The sequence below is a fragment of the Cygnus olor genome, chromosome 2 (assembly GCF_009769625.2).
Source record: "Cygnus olor isolate bCygOlo1 chromosome 2, bCygOlo1.pri.v2, whole genome shotgun sequence".
Classification (NCBI taxonomy): domain Eukaryota; kingdom Metazoa; phylum Chordata; class Aves; order Anseriformes; family Anatidae; genus Cygnus; species Cygnus olor.
The window spans coordinates 124,213,251-124,230,453 of record NC_049170.1 but is presented as its reverse complement, the minus strand read 5'-3'; the positions used below and the strand labels follow the sequence as shown (position 1 = coordinate 124,230,453).

The 17,203-nt window shown below is 47.7% G+C and overlaps 1 protein-coding gene and 12 non-coding genes across 13 annotated transcripts in view; 12 read left to right on the top strand and 1 right to left on the bottom strand.

The window, feature by feature from the left end:
- The window catches only part of DNAJC5B (DnaJ heat shock protein family (Hsp40) member C5 beta), a 51,588-nt gene extending 39,301 nt beyond the window's left edge, over window positions 1–12,287 (bottom strand). The window contains exon 1 of the mRNA XM_040545785.1: window positions 12,181–12,287. Within this exon, the coding sequence (XP_040401719.1) occupies window positions 12,181–12,287 (107 nt within the window). The remainder of the gene's footprint in view (window positions 1–12,180) is intronic.
- Window positions 363–451, top strand: TRNAY-GUA. The gene is given in 2 exon segments: window positions 363–399; window positions 416–451. It is a non-coding gene; the product is annotated as a tRNA-Tyr (tRNA).
- On the top strand, window positions 526–598 carry TRNAA-AGC. Its single transcript has one exon. It is a non-coding gene; the product is annotated as a tRNA-Ala (tRNA).
- On the top strand, window positions 1,872–1,944 carry TRNAA-AGC. The gene has a single exon. It is a non-coding gene; the product is annotated as a tRNA-Ala (tRNA).
- Window positions 3,052–3,139, top strand: TRNAY-GUA. Its single transcript is given in 2 exon segments — window positions 3,052–3,088; window positions 3,104–3,139. It is a non-coding gene; the product is annotated as a tRNA-Tyr (tRNA).
- TRNAA-AGC lies at window positions 3,214–3,286 on the top strand. The gene has a single exon. It is a non-coding gene; the product is annotated as a tRNA-Ala (tRNA).
- On the top strand, window positions 4,398–4,486 carry TRNAY-GUA. Its single transcript is given in 2 exon segments — window positions 4,398–4,434; window positions 4,451–4,486. It is a non-coding gene; the product is annotated as a tRNA-Tyr (tRNA).
- Window positions 4,564–4,636, top strand: TRNAA-AGC. The gene has a single exon. It is a non-coding gene; the product is annotated as a tRNA-Ala (tRNA).
- Window positions 5,917–5,989, top strand: TRNAA-AGC. The gene has a single exon. It is a non-coding gene; the product is annotated as a tRNA-Ala (tRNA).
- Window positions 7,105–7,193, top strand: TRNAY-GUA. Its single transcript is given in 2 exon segments — window positions 7,105–7,141; window positions 7,158–7,193. It is a non-coding gene; the product is annotated as a tRNA-Tyr (tRNA).
- On the top strand, window positions 7,271–7,343 carry TRNAA-AGC. Its single transcript has one exon. It is a non-coding gene; the product is annotated as a tRNA-Ala (tRNA).
- Window positions 8,458–8,546, top strand: TRNAY-GUA. The gene is given in 2 exon segments: window positions 8,458–8,494; window positions 8,511–8,546. It is a non-coding gene; the product is annotated as a tRNA-Tyr (tRNA).
- On the top strand, window positions 8,624–8,696 carry TRNAA-AGC. The gene has a single exon. It is a non-coding gene; the product is annotated as a tRNA-Ala (tRNA).
- Window positions 12,288–17,203: the final 4,916 nt, after the last annotated feature.

Here is a 17,203-nt window from a genome sequence, read left to right as displayed (position 1 = left end):
GTTGTTTGGGGTGTTGCGGAAGTGAGGAGGAGGTTACTGAGAAGATGGCGGATGGGTGTTGTTTTGTGAGCGTGTTGATCAGAGGTGAAGTGAGAGGAGGGCAGAAGGTTCAGGCGAGTGGTTTGAGGTGGTGGCATTCTGGAGTCTGTGTGTCTGAGGAGAGGGCAAGGAAAGTGTTTCTGCGTTTTTGTGTATGTGCCTTTAGTGAGGGAAGCGCCTGAGGTGTGCGTGGAGGCGTGTTGGTGCTGTAGGGAAGTGTGTATGGAGGAGAAGTTGTAGCAGAGTGGTGCGGCTTAGATCTGGAAGCGGGAGAGGTGTGTGAGGGGCGTGTGAAGGGCGTGTTGCCGGCAGGGTCTGTGATTCCTTCGATAGCTCAGCTGGTAGAGCGGAGGACTGTAGGCTCCCATGCACGGCCATCCTTAGGTCGCTGGTTCAACTCCGGCTCGAAGGAGCGCCTTTTGGCTCTTGTCAGGGACGGGCTGGGAGACTGCGAGCAGACGGCTGCTCAGGGGCCGGCCGTGGGCTGGGGAATTAGCTCAAGTGGTAGAGCGCTCGCTTAGCATGTGAGAGGCAGCGGGATCGATGCCCGCATTCTCCAATGCTTTTCCGTCCCCTTGCCTGGACATCAGGCCTGCGGCAGTGGGGCCGCGTGTCGTCCCTACTGTGGGGCTCTGGAGAACCTGGGCAGCGTCTGGGCTGCTGCGGACCACGACGGCATCCAGTCAGCATGCAGGCCAAGGGCAGCACGGGCTGTAGCAGCAGGGAAGTGATGCTCCCCGCCATTAATGGGCACGCGATCGACGGCATCAAGAGAAGCATGTCCTTGTGTAGGCCTCTGTGTGCGAGGAAGACGTTGAGCAGTGCTGCAGGCTGAGAAGAAGGCCACCACCGGGACGGTGTGACTTGGGAACACGTGCTCTGCGAGGACGGCTCGATGAACGGGGCCTATCGAGAGCCAGGAGAGGAGAGGGCTTTGTGGGGAGCAAAGCACCCCCCTTCTCGGGACGGCTTCTTGGCTCGTTATCGATGCAGTAGAGCTCGGCCTTTTTGTCTGGCCGTTGGCAGAAGAGCGCGGAACAATGGAGCCCCGTTGAAGCAGGAGAGGAGTCCCGAGGTTTACATGACATTGTCTTTCATCCTGAGGATTTTCAGACGGTGGACGAGGGTGGGCAGGGGCTCTGCGCGGTCCCCCTGCGTGTGAGTGGTCGTGAGGTGGAGGTGCTAAAGCCGTGCCGCAGGCGGTGTTATCGTCCGAAGGTGGGAGCTGTTGGAGGTAGCGGTTGCACTCTGCGCGTGCTGAGGACGGGGCGTCTGTTGCCCTTGTGCAAAAGGCGAAGCTGTGAGGGGTTGTTTGGGGTGTTGCGGAAGTGAGGAGGAGGTTACTGAGAAGATGGCGGATGGGTGTTGTTTTGTGAGCGTGTGATCAGAGGTGAAGTGAGAGGAGGGCAGAAGGTTCAGGCGAGTGGTTGAGGTGGTGGCATTCTGGATGTCTGTGTGTCTGAGGAGAGGGCAAGGAAAGTGTTTCTGCGTTTTGTGTATGTGCCTTTAGTGGGGAAGCGCCTGAGGTGTGCGTGGAGGCGTGTTGGTGCTGTAGGGAAGTGTGTATGGAGGAGAAGTTGTAGCAGAGTGGTGCGGCTTAGATCTGGAAGCGGGAGAGGTGTGTGAGGGGCGTGTGAAGGGCGTGTTGCCGGGCAGGTGTCTGTGATTCCTTCGATAGCTCAGCTGGTAGAGCGGAGGACTGTAGGCTCCATGCACGGCCATCCTTAGGTCGCTGGTTCAACTCGGCTCGAAGGAGCGCCCTTTTGGCTCTTGTCCAGGGGACGGGCTGGGAGACTGCGAGCAGACGGCTGCTCAGGGGCCGGCCGTGGGCTGGGGAATTAGCTCAAGTGGTAGAGCGCTCGCTTAGCATGTGAGAGGCAGCGGGATCGATGCCCGCATTCTCCAATGCTTTTCCGTCCCCTTGCCTGGACATCAGGCTGCGGCAGTGGGGCCGCGTGTCGTCCCTACTGTGGGGCTCTGGAGAACCTGGGCAGCGTCTGGGCTGCTGCGGACCACGACGGCATCCAGTCAGCATGCAGGCCAAGGCAGCACGGGCTGTAGCAGCAGGGAAGTGATGCTCCCCCGCCATTAATGGGCACGCGATCGACGGCATCAAGAGAAGCATGTCCTTGTGTAGGCCTCTGTGTGCGAGGAAGACGTTGAGCAAGTGCTGCAGGCTGAGAAGAAGGCCACCACCGGGACGGTGTGACTTGGGAACACGTGCTCTGCGAGGACGGCTCGATGAACGGGGCCTATCGAGAGCCAGGAGAGGAGAGGCTTTGTGGGGAGCAAAGCAGCCCCCCTTCTCGGACGGCTTCTTGGCTCGTTATCGATGCAGTAGAGCTCGGCCTTTTTGTCTGGCCGTTGGCAGAAGAGGCGGAACAATGGAGCCCCGTGTGAAGCAGGAGAGGAGGTCCCGAGGTTACATGACATTGTCTTTCATCCTGAGGATTTTCAGACAGTGGACGAGGGTGGGCAGGGGCTCTGCGCGGTCCCCCTGCGTGTGAGTGGTCGTGAGGTGGAGGTGCTAAAGCCGTGCCGCAGGCGGTGTTATCGTCCGAAGGTGGGAGCTGTTGGAGGTAGCGGTTGCACTCTGCGCGTGCTGAGGACGGGGCGTCTGTTGCCCTTGTGCAAAAGGCGAAGCTGTGAGGGGTTGTTTGGGGTGTTGCGGAAGTGAGGAGGAGGTTACTGAGAAGATGGCGGATGGGGTTGTTTTGTGAGCGTGTTGATCAGAGGTGAAGTGAGAGGAGGGCAGAAGGTTCAGGCGAGTGGTTTGAGGTGGTGGCATTCTGGATGTCTGTGTGTCTGAGAGGGCAAGGAAAGTGTTTCTGCGTTTTTGTGTATGTGCCTTTAGTGAGGGAAGCGCCTGAGGTGTGCGTGGAGCGTGTTGGTGCTGTAGGGAAGTGTGTATGGAGGAGAAGTTGTAGCAGAGGGTGCGGCTTAGATCTGGAAGCGGGAGAGGTGTGTGAGGGGCGTGTGAAGGGCGTGTTGCCGGGGCAGGTGTCTGTGATTCCTTCGATAGCTCAGTTGGAAGAGCGGAGGACTGTAGGTTACATATGTTGACATCCTTAGGTCGCTGGTTCAACTCCGGCTCGAAGGAGCGCCCTTTTGGCTCTTGTCCAGGGAGGGCTGGGAGACTGCGAGCAGACGGCTGCTCAGGGCCGGCCGTGGGCTGGGGAATTAGCTCAAGTGGTAGAGCGCTCGCTTAGCATGTGAGAGGCAGCGGGATCGATGCCCGCATTCTCCAATGCTTTTCCGTCCTTGCCTGGACATCAGGCCTGCGGCAGTGGGGCCGCGTGTCGTCCTACTGTGGGGCTCTGGAGAACCTGGGCAGCGTCTGGGCTGCTGCGGACCGACGGCATCCAGTCAGCATGCAGGCCAAGGGCAGCACGGGCTGTAGCAGCAGGGAAGTGATGCTCCCCCGCCATTAATGGGCACGCGATCGACGGCATCAAGAGAAGCATGTCCTTGTGTAGGCCTCTGTGTGCGAGGAAGACGTTGAGCAAGTGCTGCAGGCTGAGAAGAAGGCCACCACCGGGACGGTGTGACTTGGGAACACGTGCTCTGCGAGGACGGCTCGATGAACGGGGCCTATCGAGAGCCAGGAGAGGAGAGGGCTTTGTGGGGAGCAAAGCAGCCCCCCTTCTCGGGACGGCTTCTTGGCTCGTTATCGATGCAGTAGAGCTCGGCCTTTTTGTCTGGCCGTTGGCAGAAGAGCGCGGAACAATGGAGCCCCGTTGAAGCAGGAGAGGAGTCCCGAGGTTACATGGACATTGTCTTTCATCCTGAGGATTTTCAGACGGTGGACGAGGGTGGGCAGGGGCTCTGCGCGGTCCCCCTGCGTGTGAGTGGTCGTGAGGTGGAGGTGCTAAAGCCGTGCCGCAGGCGGTGTTATCGTCCGAAGGTGGGAGCTGTTGGAGGTAGCGGTTGCACTCTGCGCGTGCTGAGGACGGGGCGTCTGTTGCCCTTGTGCAAAAGGCGAAGCTGTGAGGGGTTGTTTGGGGTGTTGCGGAAGTGAGGAGGAGGTTACTGAGAAGATGGCGGATGGGTGTTGTTTTGTGAGCGTGTTGATCAGAGGTGAAGTGAGAGGAGGGCAGAAGGTTCAGGCGAGTGGTTTGAGGTGGTGGCATTCTGGATGTCTGTGTGTCTGAGGAGAGGGCAAGGAAAGTGTTTCTGCGTTTTTGTGTATGTGCCTTTAGTGAGGGAAGCGCCTGAGGTGTGCGTGGAGGCGTGTTGGTGCTGTAGGGAAGTGTGTAGGGAGGAGAAGTTGTAGCAGAGTGGTGCGGCTTAGATCTGGAAGCGGGAGAGGTGTGTGAGGGGCGTGTGAAGGGCGTGTTGCCGGGCAGGTGTCTGTGATTCCTTCGATAGCTCAGCTGGTAGAGCGGAGGACTGTAGGCTCCCATGCACGGCCATCCTTAGGTCGCTGGTTCAACTCCGGCTCGAAGGAGCGCCCTTTTGGCTCTTGTCCAGGGGACGGGCTGGGAGACTGCGAGCAGACGGCTGCTCAGGGGCCGGCCGTGGGCTGGGGAATTAGCTCAAGTGGTAGAGCGCTCGCTTAGCATGTGAGAGGCAGCGGGATCGATGCCCGCATTCTCCAATGCTTTTCCGTCCCCTTGCCTGGACATCAGGCCTGCGGCAGTGGGGCCGCGTGTCGTCCCTACTGTGGGGCTCTGGAGAACCTGGGCAGCGTCTGGGCTGCTGCGGACCACGACGGCATCCAGTCAGCATGCAGGCCAAGGGCAGCACGGGCTGTAGCAGCAGGGAAGTGATGCTCCCCCGCCATTAATGGGCACGCGATCGACGGCATCAAGAGAAGCATGTCCTTGTGTAGGCCTCTGTGTGCGAGGAAGACGTTGAGCAAGTGCTGCAGGCTGAGAAGAAGGCCACCACCGGGACGGTGTGACTTGGGAACACGTGCTCTGCGAGGACGGCTCGATGAACGGGGCCTATCGAGAGCCAGGAGAGGAGAGGGCTTTGTGGGGAGCAAAGCAGCCCCCCTTCTCAGGACGGCTTCTTGGCTCGTTATCGATGCAGTAGAGCTCGGCCTTTTTGTCTGGCCGTTGGCAGAAGAGCGCGGAACAATGGAGCCCCGTTGAAGCAGGAGAGGAGTCCCGAGGTTACATGACATTGTCTTTCATCCTGAGGATTTTCAGACAGTGGACGAGGGTGGGCAGGGGCTCTGCGCGGTCCCCCTGCGTGTGAGTGGTCGTGAGGTGGAGGTGCTAAAGCCGTGCCGCAGGCGGTGTTATCGTCCGAAGGTGGGAGCTGTTAGAGGTAGCGGTTGCACTCTGCGCATGCTGAGGACGGGGCGTCTGTTGCCCTTGTGCAAAAGGCGAAGCTGTGAGGGGTTGTTTGGGGTGTTGCGGAAGTGAGGAGGAGGTTACTGAGAAGATGGCGGATGGGTGTTGTTTGTGAGCGTGTTGATCAGAGGTGAAGTGAGAGGAGGGCAGAAGGTTCAGGCGAGTGGTTTGAGGTGGTGGCATTCTGGATGTCTGTGTGTCTGAGGAGAGGGCAAGGAAAGTGTTTCTGCGTTTTTGTGTATGTGCCTTTAGTGAGGGAAGCGCCTGAGGTGTGCGTGGAGGCGTGTTGGTGCTGTAGGGAAGTGTGTATGGAGGAGAAGTTGTAGCAGAGTGGTGCGGCTTAGATCTGGAAGCGGGAGAGGTGTGTGAGGGGCGTGTGAAGGGCGTGTTGCCGGGCAGGTGTCTGTGATTCCTTCGACAGCTCAGCTGGTAGAGCGGAGGACTGTAGGCTCCCATGCACGGCCATCCTTAGGTCGCTGGTTCAACTCCGGCTCGAAGGAGCGCCCTTTTGGCTCTTGTCCAGGGGACGGGCTGGGAGACTGCGAGCAGACGGCTGCTCAGGGGCCGGCCGTGGGCTGGGGAATTAGCTCAAGTGGTAGAGCGCTCGCTTAGCATGTGAGAGGCAGCGGGATCGATGCCCGCATTCTCCAATGCTTTTCCGTCCCCTTGCCTGGACATCAGGCCTGCGGCAGTGGGGCCGCGTGTCGTCCCTACTGTGGGGCTCTGGAGAACCTGGGCAGCGTCTGGGCTACTGCGGACCACGACGGCATCCAGTCAGCATGCAGGCCAAGGGCAGCACGGGCTGTAGCAGCAGGGAAGTGATGCTCCCCCGCCATTAATGGGCACGCGATCGACGGCATCAAGAGAAGCATGTCCTTGTGTAGGCCTCTGTGTGCGAGGAAGACGTTGAGCAAGTGCTGCAGGCTGAGAAGAAGGCCACCACCGGGACGGTGTGACTTGGGAACACGTGCTCTGCGAGGACAGCTCGATGAACGGGGCCTATCGAGAGCCAGGAGAGGAGAGGGCTTTGTGGGGAGCAAAGCAGCCCCCCTTCTCAGGACGGCTTCTTGGCTCGTTATCGATGCAGTAGAGCTCGGCCTTTTTGTCTGGCCGTTGGCAGAAGAGCGCGGAACAATGGAGCCCCGTTGAAGCAGGAGAGGAGTCCCGAGGTTACATGACATTGTCTTTCATCCTGAGGATTTTCAGACAGTGGACGAGGGTGGGCAGGGGCTCTGCGCGGTCCCCCTGCGTGTGAGTGGTCGTGAGGTGGAGGTGCTAAAGCCGTGCCGCAGGCAGTGTTATCGTCCGAAGGTGGGAGCTGTTAGAGGTAGCGGTTGCACTCTGCGCATGCTGAGGACGGGGCGTCTGTTGCCCTTGTGCAAAAGGCGAAGCTGTGAGGGGTTGTTTGGGGTGTTGCGGAAGTGAGGAGGAGGTTACTGAGAAGATGGCGGATGGGTGTTGTTTTGTGAGCGTGTTGATCAGAGGTGAAGTGAGAGGAGGGCAGAAGGTTCAGGCGAGTGGTTTGAGGTGGTGGCATTCTGGATGTCTGTGTGTCTGAGGAGAGGGCAAGGAAAGTGTTTCTGCGTTTTTGTGTATGTGCCTTTAGTGAGGGAAGCGCCTGAGGTGTGCGTGGAGGCGTGTTGGTGCTGTAGGGAAGTGTGTATGGAGGAGAAGTTGTAGCAGAGTGGTGCGGCTTAGATCTGGAAGCGGGAGAGGTGTGTGAGGGGCGTGTGAAGGGCGTGTTGCCGGGCAGGTGTCTGTGATTCCTTCGATAGCTCAGCTGGTAGAGCGGAGGACTGTAGGCTCCCATGCACGGCCATCCTTAGGTCGCTGGTTCAACTCCGGCTCGAAGGAGCGCCCTTTTGGCTCTTGTCCAGGGGACGGGCTGGGAGACTGCGAGCAGACGGCTGCTCAGGGGCCGGCCGTGGGCTGGGGAATTAGCTCAAGTGGTAGAGCGCTCGCTTAGCATGTGAGAGGCAGCGGGATCGATGCCCGCATTCTCCAATGCTTTTCCGTCCCCTTGCCTGGACATCAGGCCTGCGGCAGTGGGGCCGCGTGTCGTCCCTACTGTGGGGCTCTGGAGAACCTGGGCAGCGTCTGGGCTACTGCGGACCACGACGGCATCCAGTCAGCATGCAGGCCAAGGGCAGCACGGGCTGTAGCAGCAGGGAAGTGATGCTCCCCCGCCATTAATGGGCACGCGATCGACGGCATCAAGAGAAGCATGTCCTTGTGTAGGCCTCTGTGTGCGAGGAAGACGTTGAGCAAGTGCTGCAGGCTGAGAAGAAGGCCACCACCGGGACGGTGTGACTTGGGAACACGTGCTCTGCGAGGACGGCTCGATGAACGGGGCCTATTGAGAGCCAGGAGAGGAGAGGGCTTTGTGGGGAGCAAAGCAGCCCCCCTCTCGGGACGGCTTCTTGGCTCGTTATCGATGCAGTAGAGCTCGGCCTTTTTGTCTGGCCGTTGGCAGAAGAGCGCGGAACAATGGAGCCCCGTTGAAGCAGGAGAGGAGTCCCGAGGTTGCATGACATTGTCTTTCATCCTGAGGATTTTCAGACAGTGGACGAGGGTGGGCAGGGGCTCTGCACGGTCCCCCTGCGTGTGAGTGGTCGTGAGGTGGAGGTGCTAAAGCCGTGCCGCAGGCGGTGTTATCGTCCGAAGGTGGGAGCTGTTGGAGGTAGCGGTTGCACTCTGCGCATGCTGAGGATGGGGCGTCTGTTGCCCTTGTGCAAAAGGCGAAGCTGTGAGGGGTTGTTTGGGGTGTTGCGGAAGTGAGGAGGAGGTTACTGAGAAGATGGCGGATGGGTGTTGTTTTGTGAGCGTGTTGATCAGAGGTGAAGTGAGAGGAGGGCAGAAGGTTCAGGCGAGTGGTTTGAGGTGGTGGCATTCTGGATGTCTGTGTGTCTGAGGAGAGGGCAAGGAAAGTGTTTCTGCGTTTTTGTGTATGTGCCTTTAGTGAGGGAAGCGCCTGAGGTGTGCGTGGAGGCGTGTTGGTGCTGTAGGGAAGTGTGTATGGAGGAGAAGTTGTAGCAGAGTGGTGCGGCTTAGATCTGGAAGCGGGAGAGGTGTGTGAGGGGCGTGTGAAGGGCGTGTTGCCGGGCAGGTGTCTGTGATTCCTTCGATAGCTCAGCTGGTAGAGCGGAGGACTGTAGGCTCCCATGCACGGCCATCCTTAGGTCGCTGGTTCAACTCCGGCTCGAAGGAGCGCCCTTTTGGCTCTTGTCCAGGGGACGGGCTGGGAGACTGCGAGCAGACGGCTGCTCAGGGGCCGGCCGTGGGCTGGGGAATTAGCTCAAGTGGTAGAGCGCTCGCTTAGCATGTGAGAGGCAGCGGGATCGATGCCCGCATTCTCCAATGCTTTTCCGTCCCCTTGCCTGGACATCAGGCCTGCGGCAGTGGGGCCGCGTGTCGTCCCTACTGTGGGGCTCTGGAGAACCTGGGCAGCGTCTGGGCTGCTGCGGACCACGACGGCATCCAGTCAGCATGCCAGCGAAGGGGAGCATGGGCTGCGATTTAAGGGAACTTATTTTGTCTTTGCATGTAATTGAGTTTATCTATGTGTGCGTGCCCGTTTTGGTTCTCTGTGTTCAAGAATGACCTTGAGTAAATGCAATAGGGTGAGAAAAAGGCTACCACCAGGATTGTGGTCCTCAGTGAGTTGATCTGTCATAACCTGGAGAGGAGATGTCTTTGTTGTCTTCCATGTCTGTTGGTTGATTTTTTAATGTAATTTTATCATCCATTTTTTTATGAGTAGTACAGGCCTTAGTATTCGTGGGCCTAAGAAGGCATTAATTTTTTTTTATATTTAACTGTTTTTAGATGCATTGCATTTCAACTTGATATTCCCTGCACTATGATGGTTTCAATGAGATGAATTTTTTGAGAGGATAATCAGTACAACAGATTCATTTATTTTGTTTATTTAGAAATTTTTTGACTATGGACATTAATATGTAGAGAACCCCCTTAATGATTATGTACTGTAGGTTTTTATCATTTTAACAAAATTGTATTTCACTCGTGTAGTCTCATACACAAATTGTCTCCATTCATTGGAGCAAAATTTGTGAGGTACTTATGATTTTGTCTATCAATAATGGGTCTTTTCGTACTTCTGAGGAAGACAGGAAATATGCTCTCTGCATACTACTTCACTGTCAGTCTGGAAAGCAGAAGTCAATATGCAGTTTAAGTTATTATGACAAAAATTGTTCTAAAGAGTATTTTTGTAGGAAATTGAAGGTAAACAGATCTCCTTTGAAATTCTGCTGATTAAAAGGTTGTTAGCTCTATCTCCTTGAAAATTTGATTGTGCCAAACTCCAAATAAAAACACAGAGAGGTACCTCTGTCATGTTTATTAAAAAGTAAATTTTGCCCTGGGCTGTGGTAGTATGATTAATACTGACTTAATTAATAATGGCATGAAACTCAGAATCAGGTATTGCTGGTTTTATACCTTGTACTGAAGATTACCCGTTCAGCAGCAGATTTGTGGATTAGCATAAATTAAATGATAATTAAAGCAAATCTGTGAGACTGACTCATCATTTTATCTTGCAAATATTTACAGCTATTCCATTAAAAGTGAATCCCTTTGACATTTCCACTTTAGTTAGAAGCAGTCTTTTTTTTACTATAATTACTAATAAAGATGGATAAAGCACCACTGTCAGTTTTACCATAGATCGTTGTGTAAATCATCTGTATTCATGTTCAGCATTAAATAAAGTTAATTTCATTTTACATTCTTCCATGACAACTCTCTCCTTTGGGTACTAAAGAAGGCTTCCTTTCCAGAAACTTAAATGTAAAAGCAACAAGAAAACATGAGTTTTGATACAGGTGGTTTCTGCAGCCAGGCTATACTACAGGGACACAGAAGGTGCAAGTCATGAGTGAATGTGATACTGTATTAAATTTATCCTCTAATGCTGTAGTTATGCAACACAGAACTATGCAATAGTTTTGTTCCTGTTGTGTTAATAGTTGGACCGTTCATTACTGCTACCGTCTACATTGGTCATATGCCTTTTGGGATCAGAAAGAGGGAGAGATGCAATTTATTCAAAAGGACAAAGTCCCAACAAAAATCAAGCTAAACAATGATATGAAGAGATTTATTTCCTAACATCTTTTCCAGTTCAAATATATTTTTACATTTGATAGCAAGGTGTGTTGAAAAGAAACTGCTAATACAGTGCAACCAACAACATCCATAATGATGCTGTAATAAAAGTTTTACTATATTTATTAAACCTGTAAATACATGCCTGGCATGTTTTGCTGTCAAGAACATCTATTTCACTCATGACATTTAATGTTCTCTCTCTTTTTAATAACAGCAGTACAGATTTAAGAGCAAAAAGACCAATAAAGTCTTCTAGTCTTACTTCTAGGTCTTGTTACATGTCATCATGTTGATAAGTTGTGTTTGAGTAAAACTTACTTAAAGTCTTCCTACCTTCTTTTAAAAAGAGCATCTGCCAATTCCTTTGCCAGTATGTTTCAACAGTTGATTACACTCACTGTTAAAACCAATACCTTATTTTAAGCTTGAATCAATTTCAGAGTCCATCCACTGGTTTTGGTTATGCCTCTCTTCATAAACCGAAGACCCCTCTCACACCTAACATTATTCATTTTAAGGACATTACACACTGTAATCAAATCTATTTATTTATTTTATGACAAGACAAACTGATTGAAGTCCTGTCTCTTACTCTTATCCTTAAATCATCCCCTTTGTGCATAGGCTATAATTTTTAATATCAGGAAAAGATGTTAACACAGAAACTGGATGTAATATTCTAAGACTGCACTTCGCAAGTGTGGTCTGCATTCTTTATCATAACACTCTGACCTCTTGTTTGGCTGAATTAAAACATTTTAGATTAAGTGCGCAAATTACTTGTGAGATTAAATTAATGGATTCACACAGAATCATCAGGATCATCTCTGAATCTTTTCAGTCTCACAGACGAAAAAGAAATTGTAACAACAAATGCCTAAAATGCAGGTTACTCAAGAGGTTTTACTATCGTGAGGATGCCAGGCCCATAAACAATTTTTGCTAAGAGTTGTGGCAACAGGAACAAAAAGTAAATAGTTATACTGGTATAAAGTATCTACTGTCAGAATATTGTGTTGCTTCACTAAATTAGATTAAACTACTCCATGGTAAGTACTTGCATAAAAATACAATATTGAGGAGTATGTATGTTGGCTTAACTTAAGAAGCAATTTTTCTGAGTGTGGATAATTTCTGGTTTTGCAGTTGAGACAATGACTCGTAGATGCAAACTCCTCTGTTCACCGTTGATTTAACTGGTTGGCAATTTCAGGTTCAACTTAATGATGACATAATATCAATATTAACTATTCAATTTCTGACTATTTTAGTATTTTGAAGGATGGCAGAGCACTGAATCTCACAAAGGCAGAAGCTAAATTAAATACCAAAAAAAACCCAACAACCAACCAAACAACAACAACTACAACAAAACAAGAAAATTCAGAAAGAAGTATGAAGAAAAGAATCAGAAAGAGTAAAATAAGCAAAAAGAAATATGGAACAATCTTAAGAATAAATTTGTTTTGCCACTGCAAGGTGGTGAATATAACAATGTTAGCAAACACCTTCAGTGTCATAGCTCTAACTTCTATGGAGGGTTGCTTCTTGAACCACACAGACTGGCTGCTGTATACAGCACAAGCTTTGTGGAGAATTCATACAGTGTCTTTGCACAACACTATGGATCCGTAACTATCTATTTGATAAGATTTTTAAAAAGTTTCCTGTGTTTTAGACACGTTGCAAAGCACATCTTACATACCTGTAGGACTTCTTAATCTCATCATGTGTTGCTCCCTTCTCTAGGGCCAGGATTCCATATAATGCTTCCCCTGACGTTGACAAAGCACGTTGCCTTTGTTCAGCCATGTTAGCAGTGCATTACCAAAGCTGCTAATGTAGAACAGAATTTAAAATAGTACTGGCTGCACGTATATATGGATAATATTTCTTAGTAGAGGTTAAAATTACTTATATGATTTACATGAAAGTAAAGCTAAAATAAAATCTCCTTTAAATTGCCCTCCGTTCCTTAAGAGATTTTAAAGGGGTTTTAAAAAGTGGGGAAAAAAAAAAAAAAAAAAAAAAAAAAAAACAAGAAGAGAAGCTCTTACATTATATATATATATCACTGCTCATAATAAAGATTTGGTGTTTTTGTCACTGAATTCAGTGGCTAAATTTTCCACAGCACTAATGTCTGCATGTAGTATTTCCACCTAATTTTGTGTTTATTTTTCTCTAAGTCAGATTCAGTTTAACTAATTATAGGTGCCTAATTTGAGTGATTAAATTTGAAGCTTAGTCAAGCAAGGTTCCCTGTACAGTCAACAGACAGAGATACATGCTTGGAGGACAATTTACCAAGCACTTTCTCCCTATTACCCCTGCGGGGTGCTTAGGATGGCTGCAATCCCAACTCGTGCCTAAGGATAGATAGAATGAATCTGGATCTCGGCAAGTGGGAGAATGACCTCTGTTTTATAGAGTATGGTGTATTATTTATGGTAATCTTATGTATGGGAAATACTTATATCAATCGGTATTTGGAGTGTGGTTTATAGTACAAGAATTTGGACAGAGTTTGTGAGCTGCTGATATATTTACCATTGTGATGTTACTTTATAATGTAAGTAAAGGCTAAGCACAGGCTAACAGATTTAGTTCCCTTAGATCTATCATTCATTCCTTCAGGTATCTCAGAGGTAAAGAAAACAAACAAGCGATTCACAACTGAATGGCTCTACTACCTACTTACCATTCATAGTTTGTCCTTCTGAATTTGAAGTTCCAAAAGTTTTAAAGCAAACCTTGATAATGCTAGGTAATGACATGAAGAAACTCAGATGCACCGTAATCTAAAACACCCAGTACAGATACCGAAAATTCACAAAGAGAAAGCTGCAGCTCTTTGACTTGCAGACTTGCTACAACAAAACTCTCACCATACCTCTTAATTTATTTGAATGTTGCACCTTTCTCTAAATGTTGACAAGTGATTACAGAAAAAGCCTAAAAATAAGTAGTAGCCCCAGTCATAAGAAGAATTTCTAAGAACCTGCTTTGTGAGGTAAGATTACCCATTCTGCTCTTTCACCCTTCTCACTGCTGAGCTAGAAACACTATCTTGCTGTTATTTATATATTATTTACTAGGCCACATTTTGGTTTAGAAAAAGCCATGTAACACTTTTAAGCTCTTTAGCTATGTTCACTACCAAGAAGGAAATCACATACCAGGTAAGTGCACACAGGCATATAATAAACTGAGTAATTCAGGTAACGAGTAAGCAATTTACTGAGCAACTTAAATTTATTCATATTTACTTCGATGTTTTCTTTTTCTAATAAGCTAACACAATTTAGGATCTCATGATCAGCTGAAAAAAATCTTTTCTACTTTTAAGTGTCATACAAAAACTATCGAATAATGGACTGAACTTTTGTTTTTAAATTAATAATTAAGAATGAAGTTATGTTCAAGCTTATAGGTACAATTTTTAATAATGGCATGCCCAAAACATATTTAACATAATCCTGGGATCTATCCTGATCACACTGGAATTGTACAAGGCACATTAAGCCTGATAATGCACAAGGTAATGCTAGGTAACCATGTGAAGCCACAGCTATACAGGATTATTTTAAAATTCCCTTACATAACGATGATTAGCTACATGGCAACCCCAAAGCATAAAACAAAGTCAAAGTTATGATGAATTTTATTCCGAAGAACAAAAAAGTCACGTAATTTATACTTTCTCATAAAATAATTTTAATAACCAGTCAGCTACGGAAATTTAAACTCACTAGCCTACTCAGTCTTTTAGTGATTAATCCCCTTGAAGGTCTAGCTACTCAAAGTTATTGCTTACTTGTTTAAAGCAGCCCCATAAAATACTAAAAGAACAAGGAGATGACACTTTTCTAGAAAAAAATATGCTCCCTGAATTAAGGAAGATAAAGCAGTTACAATTTTAGTACTAGATTTCTGATGGCTAAAATTATATTAGAATCCTGTTTTCAGGCTATATATTTTTGTTCCAGTAGAACACAGACAAGAGCATCTTGTTTATTTCCTTGAATGAAAATAAGATATATTAAAATTCTGATAATAATTCCACATCCTAAGAGGATGGAAGCCCAGCTAACTTCAACTTTTTCTATGCAAATCTTATACCATCCAGGACTAACTGTCTTACACAGGGGTCCTAATAACATGCCCTTTTTCTACCGCACCCATAATTCATTTGGATTTGGGCTGAAAAATAAGGCAAGGTGATTCAAGTAACATACCTGCTTCAAAAAGTGACGGAACAGTCTGCCATGTGTAAAGTCACAACATTATCAATTCACTATCTTGATGTCTTTATGCCAATACAATCCAAAGAGAAAGAAGTGCCAACAGAAGCCCTGTTCCACTTAAAACGGCTGCTGCTTTTCATCCTTCACATGCAGGGTTAAACAGGTCAGTGGAGTCTGATTACTCTTTTTGTTTGTTTGCTCAGTATCCAATTGGTTCTCTCTCAGGAAGACTATGAAAGAATGAATAAAACATTCATGAACCTAAAGGCTGATATATCTGAGACCAGAAATATAGTATGTCCATATATTTAGTTAGCTGTTCTCTTTACTCTTGACATGGACTTGAGTTTGTCCTTTTATTTTTTTCTTTTTACCAGCCAAATATATTAAATTTGTTTAACAATACAACAGTCTTGCCCTAAATTTCACTTCTCTGAGATCAGCTGCCATGGCTTCAGTTTATTACGTAGTCCCTTTCAGAACAAAATTAACTGAAGACGACCCTTTAGAACTGAGTTCTTGCAATATTTTATATTAAAGCAGAAGATGTGGGGTGTTCTCTTTTATTCTGATATAGCTTTTCCTCAAACTTATATTATTAAAAAGTCTGGAGAGCCATTCCTTTCTATTTGGAATAGAGACAATTGTAAATACCATTATGGTGTCCACCATAGGCTGCAGGAAAATACCTGCCCTGTCATCTGTAGTACCTCCTCCACCCTCTCCTTCTCTGAACTTGGTGGTTGCAGGGATGTTTTTCACGCTATTTTTTTCCCCCTCAGTCCTCCCTGCCTTGCAGCATTTTCTTCTTTCTTGAATATATTTTCCCACAGGTGCCACCAGCTTGACTAGTCAGCTCATCTGTGTCCTGCAGCAGGTCCATTGCAGAGTTCTCTTCCCACAGGGGCCTCCCTGCAGCCACCCACTACCAAAACCTTTCCACAGACACCCAGTACAATTTTGTATAGACTAAAGTTCTGAAAATGGATTCATGGAGCCCCATAGCCCAGTAAAGTCTGCTTTGGCAAGATTCAGTGAGTTTGCGCTTGGATTCTACTGCAAGACTTGAACTATCAATAGATTTTTGAAAAACAAGCACAATTAATTATGAACATATGAAAAGACTTTTTGAAAAGAGAAGCAACAATGTGACAGTTGATCAAAAAAAGCGTATGTTTTTCAATGTGAAGCATGAGATTTTAACATTTCTTTTGTTCTTAGCTGTACCACGAAGCCCCATTCTCAATTGCTAAGAGTGTTTATTCCTCAAATTTCAGCTTTGTACAAGGAAAAAGCAAGGCACATTTCAATCTGAAATATGTTTTTCATAGTTATGAGAAATAAAAATAGCATATATTTTCCAGGACATTAAGAACAGAGTAGGTACAGCTAATTCTATTACACTGAAAGAACGCAATACAAGATTACAATCCTTATACTTGATCTCAAACTTTGAAATAACTTTATCTTTATTGCAAATCAAAACAGAACAAAAAGACTTTATAATGGTAAGACAAAATTGGGAGAAAAAAAATATAAAAGGAAGAAAATAAAATCACTTTGAGGTTACCCAAATTCTCCGTACCTATATACATCCTATTATCAAAAGAAACCAGCACTGTTCTGAAGTCTTTTCTCATGTGCTATTCTGCGTGAATACAGCTCCCTCTGGTGTGTTAATATTGCTTTGTAACCTGTACTGTTTTTCTCATAAGCATTCTTGTTTTGTTTGAAGGAATTGAACACTATATCTGCAAATCTATTTTTTTTTCCCCTTGTGGATCATAGGTACATATCCTACGTGCATTCTAAAGCTTGTTTAAAAGATCCAAACCTTAATGAATTGCCATAACTCTTTCTTCAGATCAGCTATATAATTTAGAAGAATAAAACATAACATTTAATACCTATTCACTTCTCTCATTTGTTATTATTTTTTGTATCATAACACCTGGCTATGTAATAGTATACCATGACACCACTGTGGCAGACAATGAAAAACTGAGACAGTCCTTGTCCCAAAAGACCTGTAGCTAAATAAGTCTTACTTACATTTTACATTTCATTTATACGCTGCATGCATTTCAAAACAGACAAATCATAACATGTCTGGAAATGCAAAGCTGCATATCAGCCTATAAAAAATTTGAAACATGGCCCAGACTGAGCAGGAGGTCCAGAGTTGCTTCAGAAGCCTACAGCTGCACAGAGCTAGGGGGTTGAAGAACTCTGAGTCACTCCAGTCCTTCCACCCACAGCTCCCTCCTTTTCCTGGCTCACAGCAAGTTTAGAAGCTAAGAGCCTGGAGCTGAAAGACTGGTAGGTACACATACATGCATGAAAGGGCTGGCACCATTGCTCAACAATGGTGTGAATTTTTAGCTTCCAAGACAAGGAAAGGCAATTTTTAAAAGCTGAACTGTTTTGTCAGTTTGCTGAATCTGGTGTTGATAATATTGACATCAAAAAGCACATAGGAGA